This window comes from Polyodon spathula, chromosome 26 (assembly GCF_017654505.1).
Source record: "Polyodon spathula isolate WHYD16114869_AA chromosome 26, ASM1765450v1, whole genome shotgun sequence".
Lineage (NCBI taxonomy): Eukaryota > Metazoa > Chordata > Actinopteri > Acipenseriformes > Polyodontidae > Polyodon > Polyodon spathula.
In genome coordinates, this window is record NC_054559.1 from 12,261,712 (window position 1) to 12,282,293 (window position 20,582).

Here is a 20,582-nt window from a genome sequence, read left to right on the forward strand (position 1 = left end):
TCCATAAATAAACAGCCAGGGGCATCGGTTCAGTTTCATTCCTCAGGTTATTGATAGTTAAGAGACGGATACATAATAAAGCCTGTAATAAAGCTATAATGTTGTAGTTACTAGTATACAGGCACACAGCACCTGAGACAGTTATAGTAGCTCATGTGTGTATGGTAGTATTTTCAGTGACAGTGACTGCAGCACATTAACCATGGTTTTTCCAGTCTCCGACAACCCATGTGCTGCTCTGGCAAACATTTCAGACATACCACATCCCCAGGGAGGAATCAAGTTCAAATAGGAAGCCCCAGGACGCCAATTAAGGCAGTTGTGTCCAGCATAGCCACTGTTGCTCAGTTCAAAGGCTCTGCAGCACTGTCAGATCCTGCCATGCTTCAAGCACCGCTGATCATCAAAAGCGTTTGTTTAAAACAACAGTGATGTTGCTTCGGAGTGCCCAGAACAGCTGTTCAAAGTTTTCTCCCTGGGTGGTATTTCTAGTAAATGACACTAGAAGAGCCCACCATTACACCATCATTAGAATAGAAGATACATGGCCATTCTTTAAAAACTGTACTTGATAGGGAAGAATTGGGAGGCACACTTTGAGACTGAAGCTCTGGTCACTCTTTTTTGATGAAAGACACTTGGATTGAAAGATATTTGGTTTGAAAAGGGTGCTGGCTATGAGCTTCCCTCAGTCCAGACCTGAACACTCTTGGCACTTAGGCCTGGGTTTCTTAAGCAGAGAATGACAATGTTACCGAATTACGTGATGGTTTTGTCATGCAGACCAATGGGGGTTAAAGAGTAAGTAGAGGAGTTCCGGAAAATATACCGCTGTCCGTCCCCGTTGCTACAAATGTTTAAAACATTCTGAAAACATTTTACACTTATAACTTTAAAGTCTGTTTCAAAGCTCTTTTCAAAATGTCCGCTCTAGTGCACTGGGGTTTGAGATCTGTCCTCTAAATCACTGCAGGAAAATTGGTCAGGATGTTAACAATCAAAAGGAAAATGACAGGTACTTTATTTAAACAGTTGTAGCAACATGTGGGGATGTGAAACGCTATATTTTTTAGAACCCTGCTACTTATTCTTTGTCGAAATTAATTTACTAATTTCACTTGTGAGTTTAGCTGAATTTTAACCGCAGCCTCCAAAGGTGAAAGACTAAAAAAATAGGAGGCTGTGTGGTCCAGTGGTTAAAGAAAGGGGCTTGTAACCAAGAGGTCCCGGGTTCAAATCCCAGCTCAGCCACTGACTCATTGTGTGATCCTGAGCAAGTCACTGAACATCCTTGTGCTCCGTCTTTGGGGTGAGACGTTGTTGTAAGTGACTCTGCCGCTGATGCATAGTTCGCACACCCTAGTCTCATATCTTGTAAAGTGCTTTGTGATGGTGGTCCACTATGAAAGGTACTATATAAAAATAAAGATTATTATAAAAAAGTGAATTATGCTGCTGTAGAACTACACTGTAGCTTCTGAAGTCTGTCAATCCAGCACCTTCTACAGGACTACATTTTCCACACACAAAAAAATAAATATATAAATACATAAAAAGCCTCTATTCATTTTTTTCCCCCCCAGCCATTACCAGTGATACAGTACATTCATCATCCTGTCTTTCCCTGTCTCGCTATTATCTCGAAACCTTCAATTTGAAGCACATTTTCCTCAAGTTATCAGCTCTGCGCCACTCTCTTTTTCTCCCCACATCCCCAGCCCACGACAGTCTTCTTTTCTTTGCCACTGTCAGGCTTTTCATGCGAAAGCTCATTTACAGCAAGAGCATCATTCATCAGAGTGAACAATGCTCTCTCCGAGCGCTGGGCCTCTGGGAATGGATCAGCTGGTTAGCTGCATACACAGGATATTTGTCAAGGTCTGACCCCAATCTCCATTTTCTGCTCTGCAGACACAACCATCCTGCAGTAAATGAACATTTTCCACACCACTATGTCAAAATAATTTGCCCCCAACAAAAATAATAATAATTGTGTAGCTCGGCTCCATTTTATATGAATTCACGACTGGGACAAAAGGAAAAGAAGTCGGTTTGGGTTAATTAAAAAAGGACCTACGAGCACGGCCGGCACCATTTAGAAAGGTCATTTTGTTTTTAATTTGAGCTTGGTATAGACTTGTATTGCTGTTCCTCTACTGCTGCTTCTATTACAATCTCTCCAACCTTTTCCATCCATCCCCATATTTCATACTCCTTAACCAACTCCAAATCACCCACCACTAACAGAAAAATCACACAGCTCTAACAGGGAGTGGATATCCCTCCATAACTGATATAAAAATGCCACCATGTACAATTACTTAATAGTACACCGTCTACTAGACTTTCTTACAGTCGTACCTCAGAACTGTGTGATGGATTAGACCTTTCAGGGGACTTTCCACCTTCATTGCAGCTGAATATCATTTCCATCTGGCTGCTTGGCTAAATTCTTAAGTGAACAAGGGTCACTGAAATGTGTACTTCACATGCTTTCAAACGAAGCTTTTGATATGTATGGAAATACGTATCACTCATTCGACATGTCATGGTGCTTATAGCTTTTGTTAAAGACGACAAAATGAAATGAAAAGACACCCAGCTGATACGCTTCATTCTTCCATCTTGCACAAGTTATTTACACCCGGTTCACTATTTACAAATCATGCACAAGAGCACCCTTCTCTGGCCACATCACTTTTAATTTTAAACTGACCCACTTTCCTTGCTGAAAACTAGCCCATGTCTGGGAGGTTGCTACATGACCTCTGTTTTTGACCAATTCTAAGGACACTTGACTTCTAGTCCAGTGTGAACCTTGCTATAGAGTCACTTATGCTCTTATGGAATATGCACAATAAATTAACCACACATGAGGGACATTATTTTGCACATGAGAATAGAGTAGGTGTTTCCAAAAACTGCAAGTGCAAATTTACTCAGATAATATTACTTTTTTTTTTTTTTTTAACAAGGAGAACTCAACAAGGAGACAGCAACGGGTTAATTTTTTTAAAGCTAAAAGAATCTATTTTGTTAGCTTGTTAGCACTCCAAGGGCAATATTCAAAGGCTAAAAAAAAAAAACCTCACAAACAAATTATTACTAGTTTGGTGTGAAATGTCTTTGGATAACCTTTAAAATGTTTGACAAGATTACAAAAATTGCTTTTATTATGCACCCAGGTATTAATTCCCTGCCTGGTGACCAATTAACAAACTTCTGATGCCAGAAATGTACTGAAAAACATCAAAGACACAGGCAAAAGGTTTAAAACCTTCACATTGAATGCTTTAAAAGATATATTTGACTCTAATTAGAGAATTTCAAAAGTATACCCATTAGTGAGGCTGAGCTTCTAACAGGTAATTTCACAAGATGTGTATCAGCCCTCGAAACTCTCTTTTGACATCTGGTTTGCCTGTTAGCTCAAAGGATTGAAGACCCTGCTGCTAATCTTAATGTAAGGAATTACTTGAGCCCTGCTTCCCTCCTTACCAAACCATCCACTGGAGCCTACTCTTACTGAAAATAGGAGCTACAAGCACTTGTTAAACTAAATGTGTGTGGGCAGCTACAATTCTCCGTTTGTGTTTCTTGCATTTAGCTGTCTAGAGGTATTTTTTACTTATTTAACTTTCAATAGAGCAATTTTTAATAACAATAAAAAAAAAAAAACTGTTCACCATTAGTTGAAATACTACCAGTTTTGTCCCATCTGCTCTAATTCTGTCTTTGAAAAACCTTGCTATACATGCCAAACTCGTCCAAGTACAGCAAGTACCACTTATATATAATTAACATCTTGACGGATGGAGTCCTTTCATTTTATATTGCAGCAGTGCCAAGTGGTACATTTTACAACCACTATGCAATCCTGGATTCAGCAGCATACAGTGAGAAACAAACTAGAAGAGTGTGGCACACTGTCTGGAAGTAGATCTCCTGACATCCCCAGTCTGTGCGCCGATAGCTGTATTCTAACACACACAACTAATCCCAGGAAAGAAAACCAGGCCAGTGTGTTAACGTACGAATACTGAAGAAAAATAAGGAATGAATTCATTTCAGTCTGCCTTGTTATGTGGTCTTCTTTTGATAAAAATACCTTTACCTAAATAACCTTTAAGCATTAGCAAAATGTCAATACTGTCGCTGGGGTATAGCCTGTATCCTGCTGCAGATACTTCCATCTGTAACACTGACATGTTAAATGCATCTCTGCTGGAGGAGCTGATTAAAACATGCATGCAAAGTATGCCAACCACAGCTATGGCAATGCCATTAAAACTTATACGCTTGTTTTCTCATACGTGGCTGTGGAAGCTGCGAGTATTTTTTTCAGAAATCCACTAGGTGGGCATAAAAAGAAGACTATTGTTTTTGTTTTGTTTTGTTTTGGTGTTTTTTTTTTTTTTTAATTTTATTTTTTAAGGTCCTGTGGTAGGAAATATAATTACAAATGAACACCTGATTTATAAGCAGTCTCTCATATTGAATTTACTAGTGTACAGCATGCCTTCCACACTGCAGCCCAGTACCCCGAGATACTCAAACCCATTATCTTCCAAACTGCAGCCCACTACCCTTCTGAGATACTCAAACCCACTACCTTCCGCACTGAAGCCCGATCCCCATCTCCAGTCTAGCCTTTCATTACATCATGCCTTGTTTTCCAGTGTCAGTAATTACTGTAGTAGAGTCAAGCTTCTTACCGTCGTTGGTCTGCCCCCCTTCTCTCTTCAGCATCTGGACAGCGCCCACATACTTCTTCAGCTGCACTTTCAGAACCTCGTTCTCCCTGGGAGATAAGCAGAGATTCATCTCTTAATACATTATACAAGGCATATACAAGACGAACACACTTGAGATGGGAACAAAGCTGCACAGAAAGCTTCCGTGAATGCAGACTGAAAAAAAAAAAAAAAAAAAAAACATTTTACCATTGCGATTCCGAAAACTTCACAAGAAGAGTCCAAAACTGTATGTGAAATCACAAAGCCCAGTTTCAAAAAGTCTTTGTCAGGATGGCAGCACAAAAAACAGCACGTCCTCTGGAGAACTGTTGCCTGATTAAACAACCACTATCAATATTTACTAATGGCTATTGATGACAGCTTCTATGTGTTGTTACAGGAGCATAGCTAATGAATTGCCAGGCTTCAATACTTCAGTAAGTACACTAAAACATAAAAGAAACACTGCACAATAACATAAGCAAGAATTATACACATGGCCTACTGCAGCATAATGCAATGATGACTTGAGTGCAAGTGCAGACTGGAGTCACAACTAACAGCAGGTGCATGGTTCCAGGCGACAGCTGTCCTACTTCTGAACTTCAAGCAATCCAGACCTCAATGTGCTGTGGAAAGCACTAATCATTTTTCAGATTTAGACCTCGGAGGGTTTCTGCATTCTAATTAAAATCTATATGAACATAGATATGTACCCTAGTACTTATGAACGGGTTGGGAAGCGCCATCTGTTACAAGCACAAACTGAAAAGATTCACTTTACAACATTTTTTTACGGTGGGCATTCAACTTCCTCAGAAGGCACACGTTTACAGGAGGCAGTATGGTCCAGGGCTTGTGACCAGAAGGTCACTGGTTCAAATCCTACCTCTCCCACTGATTGACTGACACACTGCGCGACCCTGAGCAAGTCACTTAACTGCCTTGTGCTCCATCCTGAATGCACAGTTCACAGCCTACCTGTGTAAAGTGCTTTGTGACAGACATTAAATATTATTACCATAATCTTGCTCTGCAGCAATCCAATTGCTCAGAAATCATGACTAAGGAGCACAATTAGCAATTAAGTGCAATGGCAAAATTGAAACAAGCAAGGAAACTGCTTGGAATAATACCTTCTCCTTGCGACAACTGTGCACTCTTGGTAGTGTTCCACCACTTAAATGGTTTACCATTTAAATTCTAATTGGGATGTTTGCAATTTTAAGTCAAACATGTGGAGACGAGGTATTGTGCAAACAAGTAGCAGTCAAACTGTTCTCTGTATCTGCATCAACTAGAGGGATTCTTTAACGGTGCACACAAGGGCTTCATTCATGTGAGTAGTCACCAGTGCTCTCTGCAGGATATTTAAGGTGTCTCATTGTTCATTGCGATGTCTTTTTGCTGCAGGCAGACGCTGTGCTGGAACAGATGGTGAACCACAAACCTCAAAAAAGGATTAAAGAAGATGAAGCAATTCAACTAAATGCATTTCTGTAATTTAGGTCGCTGAGCCTGAAAGCCCATTAATGGCTGTGGAGGAAAGAGTTCCAATCTGATCACACATAAACACATTTTGAGGGGATGCTCCAGTCCCCGAGAGCAATGATACACAGGCAGCACCAAGAAGCATGGTGTTCCATTCCCTCGCCAAGCTCCATAAAACACAAGCACAGCGCTCCACTTGCTGTTTGCTAAAAGCCCCATAATCTGGTGTAGCTGGCAGAAGTAACTGAAGGTGTGCATGTTACTGTCCAATCAGCTTAATTAGGCAACTGTCCTGGGAACATGAAAACAATGCAATGTTCAAGTTTTTGGTTAAGAAAATTCACATGCATGACCTTAAAGACCTCAGAACAACAACACTACAGAAGAATTTAAAAGACCAGTAGTTTAATACAATACGCTCACCCTGCAGCTGCAGTCCAAAATCACTAGAATAATGCATGAATGTAATAATGCAAGTATGATTCATTGAAACGACCAAGTTATTCGCAATTCGCAAGTTATAAATATTTTTAGGCATCATAACGAATGCCCAATTACCAGTTTAAAAAGTTTAATCTATGGTGATCCTCAATTAATATTTATTTTTGAATGCATTAAAACTGGAACCATTCCAAGCAGCCTGTTTAAAAAGCAAGGTAAAGAGATTTCCTGCAGGAGCTGCTCGATATCTAGCTCATTTTACAAATCTGGCTCAACAAAGCCGCAGCTGCTGGGTAATACTCACTGAAACGAGGAAGTTTTAGCTGAACTGTGAAAATACCACCATTACCTAAATCCAAACTAGATATTATATCGTAACCCATGTGCAAAACCAGAGTCCTCAGATTAAATCTAAGTATGTTCAAAAACGAAAGTGTCCATTCAGACAGCCTGATCAAATTCCATTCTATTTCCTAGGCATTTAAACTTTAACCCCTTAAGGTACACAAGGGACTGAGCGGCTGTTTCAGCGGTTTCTTCTTGAAATGCATTTGAGACCAACTCACATAGAATGAGGAAACTGACAAATTTGGATGACCTGATCCAACCCGTCAGTACGTTTTAAACCTGTTTCATGCACCTCATTACAAAAACAATAGTTAGCATCATTTTTCTTTGTGGGATAGATGTCTCTTATACCTCAAGAGGTTATAAAATGGGATGTTATCTGCGAGCTTGGTAAACTCAAGGATTACTAAATGAATGCCTTTATGAATTTCCATTCCAATATTGGACAGTTAGTTCTCTCTAAAAAGAATGACACGCAGTACGTCTATGGTGTGCATTTCCTTTCTTCTCCTTTGGAAACTGGTTTAAAAACCGCCTTGGGGACTAAATCAGTTACAACAACAACTACTACCAGTACTGAAAAAAAAAAAAAATAAACAAATCTATCGGCCTGCAGTTGTTCCCCCATCATATCATATTTTTTTTTTTTTTTAAATGTTACAACCTCCACTGGACAGTCCTCAGATGCGACAGTGTTGTGAAGGTGTGAGGCCTACCTACCTCCCCAGAGCCTGGACCTTGACTGCGTGCCTCTCCACCAGCTCAGCCAGCCTCTTCTTGACAGAATCCAGTTCCTGTCTGATAGCAGCAGAGTGCTCCATCTCCCCGTCCAGCAGGCTGCGCAAAGAGCTGGCAAACAAACCAACACACAATTACAGCTCAATCTGACCAGGGCTTTGCATGAGGCCTGAAACTGGAAGTAACTATCACAAGAAAAAACGCAAATGGGACCTAGATGACCATTCAACACCCTCTGGTTTGTGACCATTACTGATGCAAAACCAAAATCCCCCAATCACTGGTAATTCCTTTTATGCTTATTACTGCTTCCAATACCAGGGATGGAAATAAGACTCTAATTACATAGCCGTTTCAACCATCCCAGGTTTTACTATGATTAGCCGCTGTGTATAGGTAACAAGTTCAGGTGGGTATTATTAAACTCATAGTAAAACCAGGAATGAAGCAAACCGCTATGCAACAGGAGTCTTATTTCCATCTAGCTTGGAAGTCTAGCTTGGAGGGTTAGCTGAAGAACTTGTGAAAAGGGAGTCTCAGCCAGAAACCACTTACCTGTTCTGATCCTCCAGCTCGTTCTTCCTGTTCATCATGGCGACTATGGCCTGTCGAAGCTCAGCTGAAGAGAAGACCAAAATAAATAAATGTAGAGTTAGGATATGACAGAAAGAAGAAACAGGGCATGAACCAGCAAAACACTGGCTAACAAAGCCTTCAACAGAGCCATTGTAGTCTTGCAAAGTTGCTGTGTGTGGCAGTATGAAGCTGCGAATTTGAGATTTTCACTGAAACAGGTGAGTGGTATTGTAGGTTATAGTTAAGTTGAACCAGTCAATTTCTTTTTTTTTTTTTTTTTTAAAGATGAGTGGAAGATTTTAGTTGGCAGCACCAGCAGCTGGTCCTTCAGCAAGAAATCAGAGGCAGAGAGAAGCATCCTGACATCCGACTCTTCAATTAACATGGAAATCAGAAACATTTAAAGCAAACAAATGCATGAAATCAAACCCGCTCTGTTCCAATTGGAGCAGCGACACAACTCTGCCAACTGCAGCAGGACACTCCCGAGGAAGCCTGGAATGACACACCCCATTTCAATTACACTGCTGTCCGCACATACAGTGTGAAGACATGCCTTCTCTCCCAACTTACAGCAAAGTTTACAATAAGTGAGAAGACACACTGATACAATAAGAGAGTGTGTCACCTGTATTGATCACCTTCTGAGACTCTGTTCTTTTTACATTTAAACCACATTTTAGCAAGTACGTACATCTGAACTTTATGGTGTAGGCGGACATTTTACAGTAAAATCACTGGGCTGTGTGTCCAGTTAGTCTGGGAATGGATTCCACAGTTAAAGCCATTACCTCGGATCCCTGCTCAGGTCAAGCCTTTAAGAGTAATGGGAATCACAGTAATTACACAGGGTATCTCCCACTAGAACTGCTTTCTGTGTCTTTGCAGATGTATGGGAGGCATGCTTTTGCACTCAGAGGTGCACGTCTTTGCAATAATTAAAGTAATGGTGTTAATATGGCGCTAATGAAAACCAACTGCACATAATAAGGCTGTCATTTCATCAAGGAGTTCTGGTGACCTGATGACAATGTCACTGCAACCCTGAGATACAAATAGATACAAGCAGACAATATCATGAATAATGATAATGGCACCATAATAATAATACAAGTCTGCACAGTGAATATGATTTTGGTTGCTATGGCTGTTTGGCTTAATGAGAACAGAAAGTTACAATGTAACATCTACCTGAGGCTTAATAGATGAGTATCATTACGGTGGCAATGAAAAACACAGCAAGACGAATAGCCAGATGATGCCAGAGTAGAGTGAGGGTGTTTACACAATGCAATCCATTGCAAGTGGGCATTTACACAGGAATCCCAGTTTCAACCACAGGGTCTCTAATGCCAAGTGAATTTGAAATGTTTTATAATGAGATTTAAAAATAAGGAGAATTTGGTTACACTAACTGAATTTCGGTACTCAAATACAGTGTATATTCTGGTTTTCTGCAATGCTCAAAGTGGTATCAGCCAATTGGAGCACAGATAGCCATTTACGTATTACTAAGCAACAGCACAAATCCGACCCAAACCATGTAAATATATTAAATGAAAAATGACAACCATGGTATCACAATTGAATTATTAGGTATCGGAATTGATAAATGTGTATATGAAAACTTGGTTTTTATGTGGAAAAAATATATAAAATAAAAACCAGTAAAAAAATAATATATATATTTATTTATAAATAAATTTTTAATGTTAATAAATAAAACCCCCCCCCCCCCCCCCCCCCGGAAACAACCCCCCCCCCCCCCCCCCCCTTCCCTTCCCTTTTATAACCTGATCATTACATTAAAGATTACATCAGTGCTGTGGAAAGCATTAATATTACCTGCTAATCACCTAATTAGGCTTCACAGGAGCAGATCAGGGTATATTTATGGAAAAGAAAAGTACATCAGGTCTCACAGAGTTCAAATGAAAGCTACCGTTGAAAAGAAGTTCCTTAAAAAAAAAAAAAAAAAAGTTGAAACAAGAAATACGCTGAAGATATGAATGCGCAGGCTGATCAAAATCAGTGGTCACAGATTTTCAGCAGGCAAAGCACGGGACAGTATATCCTCAGGAAGAACCTGGCTATATACTTGCTTTCCTTTGACAGAATATCCTTGAAGGAGAGATAAAAGTAGTCTTCATATTCCAGGGGTTTGAACACCTAAAACTGACTCTAGCCCTCAATGACCATTCCACAAAATGATCTGAGGTTATCAACTAAACAATTAAGTGATTTATACTTGAATTAATTAATTGAATTAATTATAAATCAAGGATTATTTTGGAAACCGCATTGCACGCAAACCAATGTTCTACCTGCTTAGTCAATTGGTCAATTGCAATGAATCCTTTAGTCCAATGGATACACATGCAGTTTAGGCTGATTGTTAAGGCCCACTTTCTAACAGAGACAGTTTATCCATTGGGCCCTATCTTTGTGTTGGAACCTGAATACATAAATAAATACAATGCAGCACTCCTCTCTTTCCCTGCTGTGCGGTGTGCTGTAGGGGTGTTCATCCCTGTCTCTCCTGCAGGTGTCCGATCTGGATTCCTGACAGAATGCTAGCGGGCTGGCTGACAGGCTGGTTCAGGTGAGGTGGGGCTGTCTGAGTTTTCCAGCAGGCCAGACGCGCTCCCCTTGGCTGTTTCCATCTGGAAAGGGAACACACAGACAGTCCCATCCCAGGCGGCCCGGAAAAAAGGGCAGGAATGATTAATCACTCAAGGCATCTGCACACACAACTTTCTCCTCTTGGTTTTATACTTCACAAACTTTTGTCTGGCCTGGGATTCTCAAATATTGGAAAGTGTTTACTGCCTTAACCCTACATTTGCCAATAGTAGAAGTTACCTTTTTCTGACTTCACTATCACAGGTCGTCCTGTCTGCCGCTTACCTGCTGAAAATCTGTATTCCACGGAGATAGGGTGGCAATGCTTTACCCGTATTAATATTAGTAATGCACACAACTGAAAAGTTAACGAACGAGAACTTTTGTTTAGTGACTGTACGGTACCTGAAGAGTTGTTAAATCTAAACTGAGTGCTGATGAGTGCGATTTAGAATACGGTGCATGAGACGGAGATACTTAAATGACTGCATGGCAACAGAATGATTTATGTGCAATTAAAGTGCTATCAATTAGTGTACAAAGTACAAAGTCATGATTCAATGTCTAAATGACTTCCCCAAAAAAAAAATCTTATCTGTTGAGTTCTAGAAGAGCAAATGAGAAAGGCAATGGATTAACGAGAAAATCACTAATTTTAGAAACCCGACACGAGTCCTAACAAACTGTATGAAAAGATCAAAGATGATGGATGTTGTGGTGCGCATGAAACAAATGTTTGTACAGTAATTGTCTGTTGCCTTCCAGCTCTTTTTGAGTTGGATATTTATTAAAGGGTCCTGAATGTTGAAGTATAAGACACAAGTGTGGTTTAAATTGGATCGAATGTCATGATAGTACTACAATAAATGAGCACTGTGCTTTTTGATTGAATTTGCATCATATGCTTTGAGTGCATGTACCTGCCCAAGAGCGTTCTTATATGAACGTGATTCCCTTAGCATGAGAAATGGAACCAAAACAAACAGCTTTTTCACATTACAGCACTATCGCCACTGAACAGCATTCACTGCAAGTGTATTACAACTGACAGATAGCACACACAATACATCACAGAAGTGCTGCGGGATCATTCACTCCATTAAAGATGATGTTTAGTTTGCCAACACTTTCAAATCCATATATTTGGCTAAAGAGCACATTGCGGTACCTGTTAGGCTGATTTCACAAATTCTTTTTGCAACTGAAACAGGTAAGTATATGCTGACACAATTCAAAATACAGGTACACTGCAGTAATCTGCTCACCTTTTTTAAAGTGCATCCGGATCTGTTAACGTGCTAGCCTATGAAAAGCTCGTACTTCACACGTGCAACAGAAACAGTCGTGTCAAAAATGGCAAAATCGGAATGGCTTTCTGCCAGGATTTGAGAGTCAATCGCAGTTTGAAAGATTAAAAACCTGTCTAATTGTTCCTTTAATTTGAAAGCACTTTGCGATGACCATTTCATTAAAAGGCCCTTCATAAACTCAAGCGGTTGTGGTTGACAGAACATTCATAAATGAATTATTTATGGCTGCTTGTTTGTACAAGACACATAGTGGGGGGAGCTGGCCATTGTGATGAAACCTGGTCATTTATTAGTGCAGTTATCGGTATCTGAACCTAGTGTTGTTGCAAAGACTTTAAGACTGAGGGGACTGAAGAATGGTGTTCATCCTGCGTTCTGCTCTGCTATCAAATTTGCAATTTGATTTTAAAACTTTACGCCTCTTTTACAAAGGTGCAAACCAAAAGGTGCAAACCATTGCAGACAAGAGTAACTAAGAGCTGTATAAAAGCACACACCTGCAGAGACCTGTCATTGGCTTCAGGGTGGCTGCTGTGGTACACTTCCTGATGCGATGACACTTAGCGCTTGTTGAAGAGAGGCAGGAACATGTACAGAGGAGAAGGGCAAGTCGAAGAAGACCCTGCATAGTCAATCCCAGGGTCACTTTGTTTGGGATCCCTGAGGATATGGTGCCAAATCGTTACCGTGTCAGTCCGCAGGTCATCCTAGACCTAAGAGCTGAATTGAGGGATGAGCTCGACCCCAGCACGAATCTAGGGACCGCTATCCCTGCACATGTACTGCGAACTCCATCACCTCTGGGCTGCAAGTGCAGCCACTGAATAGACCGATGCGTTCATAGAGACCCTCGTTATCATAATTGCGGATCAATATTTGTGAGTGTTGTGTAATTTCCATTGCTCTTAAGCTTATATAGGGTGCAGTGCAAAATAATTGCCTGGTCGCAATGGAATTTGAATTTTGCATCTGCAATTATTTGAAGTAAGTATTGTTTGCACTACACTTACATCTACCCCTAAAGGTAGAAAAAGGTCCGTGTAAAACTGGCTGTATGAAAATCGGACACTGTTTATATCATTAAACCAGGCTAGTATTATAAAAAAAACATGAGAAATATTTGTCTTTGGTATTCGGGTACCTATAATGATTCTGTTCGTATTAGTACAATAAGCAGTCCTTTTTAGGGAGACCATAAATGAATACCTAAATTATTTTCAAGCACCATAAAAAATAAAAAATAAATCAGTGGCATTTCCAAAAGCACAGATTCTTGCAGAGAAAATAAATCTGAGGCCTCCTTGGACTGTTCCCATCTTTCCCACTTTAAATTTCAGTTTCAAGTGCCTTGAGTAAAACAATGTTATCTTCTCCCCAGCTCGATCTACTCTATCTGCATGCTCAAGGCCAAAAAAAGTAAAGTCTTTAAATCAACAGTGCCACCTGCTGGCAGTCCCCTTAAACGGCAGTATGTTTGTGTCTGAATTGGAGCTGTAATAGAGTTTGCCAATGTAATTTATAGCTAGCTAATGCTAAGGCCATAGAGTATTTGGCTCAGCAATGTAGGAAACAGATTTTAGTATTCAATTAAACTTGATAGGGGGAGACTGTAAATTTCAATAATAACAGTGTACAATATAAAATAAAGTTGACTATACGTTCAACTGACCATTAAATTTAAATTTAAAATATATATAAAAAAGTAAATTTTATATATATATATATATATATATATATATATATATATATATATATATATATATATATATATATATAGACACACACACACACAGTACTGTGCAAAAGTTTTAGGCATGTGTGAGAAAATGCTGTAAAGTAAGAATACTTTCAAAAATAGACACGTTAATAGTTTATATTTATCAATTAACAAAATTCAAAGTTAGTGAACAGAAAAAAAATCTACATCAAATCAATATTTGGTGTGACCACCCTTTGCCTTCAAAACATCAATTCTTCTAGGTACACTTGCACACAGTTTTTGAAGGAACTCGGCAGGTAGGTTGGCCCAAACATCTTGGAGAACTAACCACAGCTCTTCTGTGGATTTAGGCAGCCTCAGTTGCTTCTCTCTCCATGTAATTCCAGACAGACTCGATGATATTGAGATCAGGGCTCTGTTGGGGCCATACCATCACTTCCAGGACTCCCTTGTTCTTCTTTACGCTGAAGATAGTTCTTAATGACTTTCGCTGAATGTTTGGGGTCGTTGTCATGCTGCAGAATAAATTTGGGGCCAATCAGATGCCTCCGTGATGGTATTGCATGACGGATAAATATCTGCCTGTACTTCTCAGCAGTGAGGAGACCATTAATTCTGACCAAATTCCCAACTCCATTTGCAGAAATGCAGCCCCAAACATGCAAGGAACCTCCACCATGCTTCACTGTTGCCTGCAGACACTAATGATTGTGTTTCAACCTACATATTGAATTGATGATCATTAGCACCTGTTTGGCATAATTGTTAATCATACACCTGACTATATGCCTACATAATCCCAGACTTTGTGCAAGTGTACCTAGAAGAACTGATGCTGTTCTGAAGGCAAAGGGTGGTCACACCAAATACAGATTTGATTTAGATTTTTCTGTTCACTCACTTTGCATTTAGTTAATTGATAAATATAAACTATTAACGTGTCTATTTTTGAAAGCATTCTTACTTTACAGCATTTTTTCACACCTGCCTAAAACTTTTGCACAGTACTGTATATCAGCAGTTATATAAATATATATAAATCAAAGTTTACAAAATATCAAACTATCTAATCCATGAAACGTTACTCGCTACACTGTGTACACAGAACCTAAAAAAGCTCTTGTTTGTGAACAATGACCTATCATTAATAAGAATACCAAAATCACTAATTTTTACAATGCTCTTATTGTGGAAGGCTTTGTTAAAGCACATGCTGCTTATGATCATTAGCTTGGACTTTTTGTATGATTATTATATAAAATACAGCTCTTCCAGAAAATGCTACTTACTGACTGACATTGATTCTGGCAGGGCAGAGGGAGGCAGTATGCTGATCATAGTGTTGTTTTTCACTGGGGGACTGTCCTCCATGCTGTGTTGAGAGAAAGACACAAGCAGTTTTGCTCACAATGTGGCAAACATGACCAACAGACAGACCTCTCACTTTTCCAGCAGAATAGTTACAATACAGTTTCTATAGTGCTTAACTCTCATGAAAACAACATCAGATTCCTTCACTGTTACAAGCATGAAAAACAAGCAGGTTAAGTTCACATTTATGCAAAGGTAATCTCATGCACTACAGGAGAGAGAAAGAGAGAGATAGGTAAAACGTCTGGATTTATTCCAGCATCGGACAACGAAAAGCAAACGGGTCTTCCAAAAATGTATTTTGTAAATGAACATAGTAGCGTTTTTATTTTTGTGTGGCGATAGTGAAATACAATTAATAGATGAGTGATTTCTTAAGTAGCTGAAGTTCAGTAGGGAGTTCATTACCTGAACTGAAGCTGGGACGCTCTTTCAGCGAGCTCCACAGCCAGGGCAGCATTACCGTGCTCCTCGTGGTACCCCAGGTTCGCCACCACAGCCTCTGAGAGACAGCAACACAAACACACAGGGTATTGAGCATGGGAGTGGCACCATTAATCACTGCGTATTTCTATTAGGTATGTGCCGAATCAGGGGTCAATTATAATTACAGCAGAGTTGTAGCATGATGACCGTATGACAAATAGGTGCGTAACTGAAATGCAATTCATCGATTATATTGTAGAATTACAATTACAATTACATATGTGTTTCAAGGTTTAATTACATTCTCATTGCAATTAATTACAAATTGCACAATTACCACCGTGATTGACCGCTGGTGTGGTAGGTGCCGGATTGCTCAGATTGCTGGCCCCTGCTCATATTTGTTAAAGCAAACATACCAGACTGTGAGTAGGCATCCCCGGTGCTGATGGGGAGCAAGAGGTCAGAACTGTCATTGTCGTTTAGGACTTGCAGGGGGCTGCATGTGGACAAGCTTGACAGGCTTCCCACCAAGGGCCTGAGGTCATCAAAATAAAAGGTCAGTCTCCGAAAATGACAGAAACGGCAAGTAACAATGACTGCTTCAAGATATCATCTACACGAACAAAAATAATTCATGCTGCTTTAGGATTATTGTTTTACAGCAAAATACAAGGAATGCTAAAACTGAGATTCCAAGTTATTCTTAAATAACTTAAGAGGTATGTAAACTATTGTTTTCAAATGTTTATTGGATTACATATAGTTTGGAATCCTGGAAACTTTTCAAGGCAGTTAAAGATGCCAACTGTTTTGTTAGCATCTTACTTTATATAAAAAAAAAAGTGTTTAGGGGTCGGTTATCATCAGTTACAAATATTCTGTATTGCAGAAACGCGAGGTTCTGTCAGGGGACACTCACTCCTCTTCCAGCTCTCCCCCCGAGGCTGCCTTCCCATATAGCTCCTCCTCCTCCTCCTCCTCCTCCTCCTCATTGTCGATGCTCTTAGTGTCGATCCGGTGCCCGTTGTGGGGGTGTCCTCCCCCCAAACCCCCCACCCCATTCAGCATGGGGGAAGGGTCACGTCGCTCCATCTCCTCCGAGCTCACACGCCCCATTCCGCTCTTCCTCACCCCGCACTCCTCTTCGTCGCCCCCCTCGTCGTCATCGTCAAATGAGATTATGTTCGTCACCTTCTTCTTCTTCTTGCGCTCCTTCTTCAGACGGCTTTCTGAGGGCACAAAGAAACAAAACACTGACTATCGGCTGCATTACCACCTCTATGGTCAATGCATTTAGAGCCGAGGTGCCTAACAGCAATCTTCAGGAAAAGGAAGCAAAGGGATGACAAACTTTCCTTCGGGGAATGTTGCAGTTCTTTGAGATGAATCTGTCATGTGGGTGGAGCCAGGGTGTGTAAAGGGAAAGGCAGCTTAGTCTGTGGTTCCAAAAAAAAATAAATATACAAAAACATGCTTTATAGAGGGATAGGTGAATTGCAGGTGGGAGGCAGTGCCCCTCCTTACCTGTGGAGGCGCTGCGGGGCAGCACAGGCAGAGGGTCTGCTTCCTGCTCTGGCCGGGTGTTGGAGGTGGTGGTGATCTCGCGGAGCAGCGTGCTCACGCCCTGCGTCGACTCCTTCCACAGGCTGCTCACCCCCTGGGTCGACTCCTTCAGCAGGTGAGAGACGGAGGGCACTGCCCGGTTCTGTCCATTCAGGTCCGTGTTGTCAATTTGAATGGCAAAGAGGATCGAGTTCAGTCCTGTTTACACACACACACACACACACACACAGAAAAGAGCAGATATTTCATGTGTCTCATTACATTACATATACAGAGCACAGACGCAGGCGGACAGAGATGACAGGCTGGCACCTACCTGCAGCCATAGTGGGAAGCATACTGGCTCTTTCCTCGTCCATTATAAAGGCCCAGTCTTCATAAAAAGCACTGGAATGTGAAATTAAACAGACCATTTGTTATCCGAGCAAATCTGACTACACACCTAAAAAGACTCCTGCAAATTCACGAGATTTAAGTTTTGGAATATGTCAGCTGTATTCTGCATGAGATGCCAAGGGAAATTAAGATATTTATACAGTGTAGCCGTTATAGAAATATGACTAACTGATTGTTAACAGGGATGAAAATAGCAGTTTTACCCACTCCAGGTTTTAGTAGGTTTTACTATAAGCTTGATTAGCCACAGTGTACAGGTAACAAGCTCAGGTGTGCCTTATTAAAGTTATCATAAAACCAGGCATGGATCAAACTGCTTTGCAATGGGAGTCGTACTGTACTTCCATCCCTGTATAATCTGAAGCTAGCTCATTGTTTGCGGAGCCCTGGGTTCAGAAGTGCTGGGTTACCCAAGTCGCGTGCGGTCGGACAGCAGTGTGTGCAGGGAGCGCTCCAGCGAATGCTCGTTGAGTGCACAGCGCAGCCACGCCCGGCCACGCCCCACCTCGGAGGTGATGCTGCGCAGCGTGTAGAAGCGCTGCAGCTCGTGCCTGTTCAGGTGTTCTTTCACGTAGAACCAGAACGACAGCTCTGGAGAGAGGAGAAAAAACAGCAGCACGTATTTAATTGCGGCCAAATGAATTACAGAACATACACAGGCTGACAAACACATACAGGCACTTTTCTGGCACAAGTGTTCAAATAAATATTGGGTAGATGCAAGTAGTTTTAAATTCCATTTCCAATGAGTTCCATTTCCAGCACAGCTGTGTGTGTATGTGTTTTCTATGAGCATGGCACTGCGGGTAATGTATTCCAATCAAACCTTACTAAACGCAAGTGTGCTGAAGCTAAAAAAAAACACTTTTACTATAAAATGACACAGCTTGTCCTAAGGAGGCAGAATCTGCTGGCGAACGTGTTGTACAGTAGTACATCAAGGAAAGGAAGTCAAACCAATTTATTTTTAATACCAATAAATATCCACTTCCTTTTTTTATCTATTTTTGAGATTTTCAGTTTCAACTGCATGCAAATCAGAAAAAAAACACAAAAAAACAATTAGACCTTGTTATTACATAACATACAAGAGACACCTATTTCTGTTGCCCTGCCCGCTTTACATAGGGGGCTGCTGACTTTGTCAATTATATTCACCACCTAAGAGTGCTACAGCGCCACCTTGTGGTATTACTACATAGTTCAACCTGAGAGAGGAAAAGATTGGCAGACAGTGTTCCCCTATGTTAATGCCAGCTTGAATGCCCCTGAACGAGAGGTGGTATCTGTGAAAGAATGTTTCAACAACGTCTGCCAACAGTCTCGACTCTCTTCTCATTACAGCTCTTGTGTGCTCTCTGTCTTCAGCAAGGTGTACTGAACTCCGAATGAGAGATCCTATCACTCTAGCAGCTTAATTGGTGTTCAAAGTTTTTTCAGGGCTGACAGGCACAATCTAAAGCCTGTTGTCTCTCAATGTACATCAGTCCTCAGACACACTTTAACAGTTCCCAGGCAGACAAATCTGCAGGACACAGATAATCCATCAGATTCTCTGACGTTATTTAACCTTCCTCGAAGGGGAATCCTGGCATCAGGAACACTTAAGATGAATGACAATGCAGAAGAACCTAATTACTTATGCATATAAATATTATATTAGCATCCCATCTTCTTCAGAAGAAGAGGGCTACATTGAAACTACTCAGAGCCAGCATATGGAAGAATGTATCCAGATGGAGGTTAGCAACTCACTCCTGTAGAGTGCGACGCGATAACGACTGAAGCCCTCAGTGTGAGTACTCGAGTCCTACTCTTTTTGGAAAGAAAGTTTCTGTGATCGTGACAGCTTCATGAAACTTGCTAAAGATTCAACTTCATGAAATGTCCTCCTACACAAAGTTCTTGCCAGACTTTGATACAGTAGTAACTCCAGATGTCCTGTAATCGCACTGGTGCACTGCTCAGCGCTCCTTTGGTGACAGCAGTAAACGTGTGAACCCATACTTCCACCAATGTAGGGTTTGTATCCGCATTTGAATTGATCCAGGTTTAGGGTGCAAGTGCTCTCAATCTATAAGTGAGCTACTTTATACAGTAGAGAAGACTTCACATTTCTAATGTCTACTATACCCCCCTGGTATGGAAGATGCAGGCATTCAAACACAAGATTTTAGTTATGTGCCCTAATTCTAACAAATCAGTCTAAATTAAGGCTGTTTAATACTGTAAGCTTTTTATACAACATGGCAAACTCCTCTTACAGTGAGGCATGCTCAGTTTTATTAGTTTGCATAGATTGCCTTTGCTGCTCTGTGGCTATTTTTTTTTCCAATTGCCTTGATGTCAAATTCGCCGACAAGCTGGCGTATATCTATTTTAATAACCATTTTCACTAAAGATAATTCAATAAGACCTTGACGTGCCATTTTAAACCTAAATTTAACTGCAGCAACAATCCCCAGGATGAAAAATGAGGCCAATATTATTGGCTGGGAAATTCAAAAGCAACTGGGAGATATCAGTAGCTGTCACTACATTTTAATGGGAAAATTCTAATGAATGCTTCGTATTCAGCATATTAATAATCTGATTAAATATCATGCAAACGTGATCAGAATCCTCTATATGCTGGCAGAAAGTAATAGCCACAATCTGTGTATTTACAGAGTGAAATATTTGAAATATGTGTTTACAAAGATGAGCGATAATGAGAAAGCAGGTTTCTGGAACGCAAGTACTAAAAGTGTTTGTTGTTTTAAAGATAACTTTATAGGACAGGATGTTTATAGTCAAGTACAAATGTAACATCAAATCCAAATCTGGCTTCAGTACTGAATG

At 40.5% G+C, this 20,582-nt stretch overlaps 1 protein-coding gene across 1 annotated transcript in view; it reads right to left on the minus strand.

The window, feature by feature from the left end:
• The window catches only part of snx29 (sorting nexin 29), a 111,076-nt gene that overhangs the window by 85,187 nt on the left and 5,307 nt on the right, over positions 1–20,582 (minus strand). Inside the window, exons 5-14 of the mRNA XM_041229152.1 lie at positions 18,152–18,332; positions 17,662–17,732; positions 17,307–17,543; positions 16,702–17,011; positions 16,199–16,317; positions 15,762–15,855; positions 15,272–15,354; positions 8,310–8,373; positions 7,737–7,865; positions 4,716–4,801 (exon numbers count right to left, since the gene is read on the minus strand). Of these exons, the coding sequence (XP_041085086.1) occupies positions 4,716–4,801; positions 7,737–7,865; positions 8,310–8,373; positions 15,272–15,354; positions 15,762–15,855; positions 16,199–16,317; positions 16,702–17,011; positions 17,307–17,543; positions 17,662–17,732; positions 18,152–18,332 (1,374 nt within the window). The remainder of the gene's footprint in view (positions 1–4,715; positions 4,802–7,736; positions 7,866–8,309; positions 8,374–15,271; positions 15,355–15,761; positions 15,856–16,198; positions 16,318–16,701; positions 17,012–17,306; positions 17,544–17,661; positions 17,733–18,151; positions 18,333–20,582) is intronic.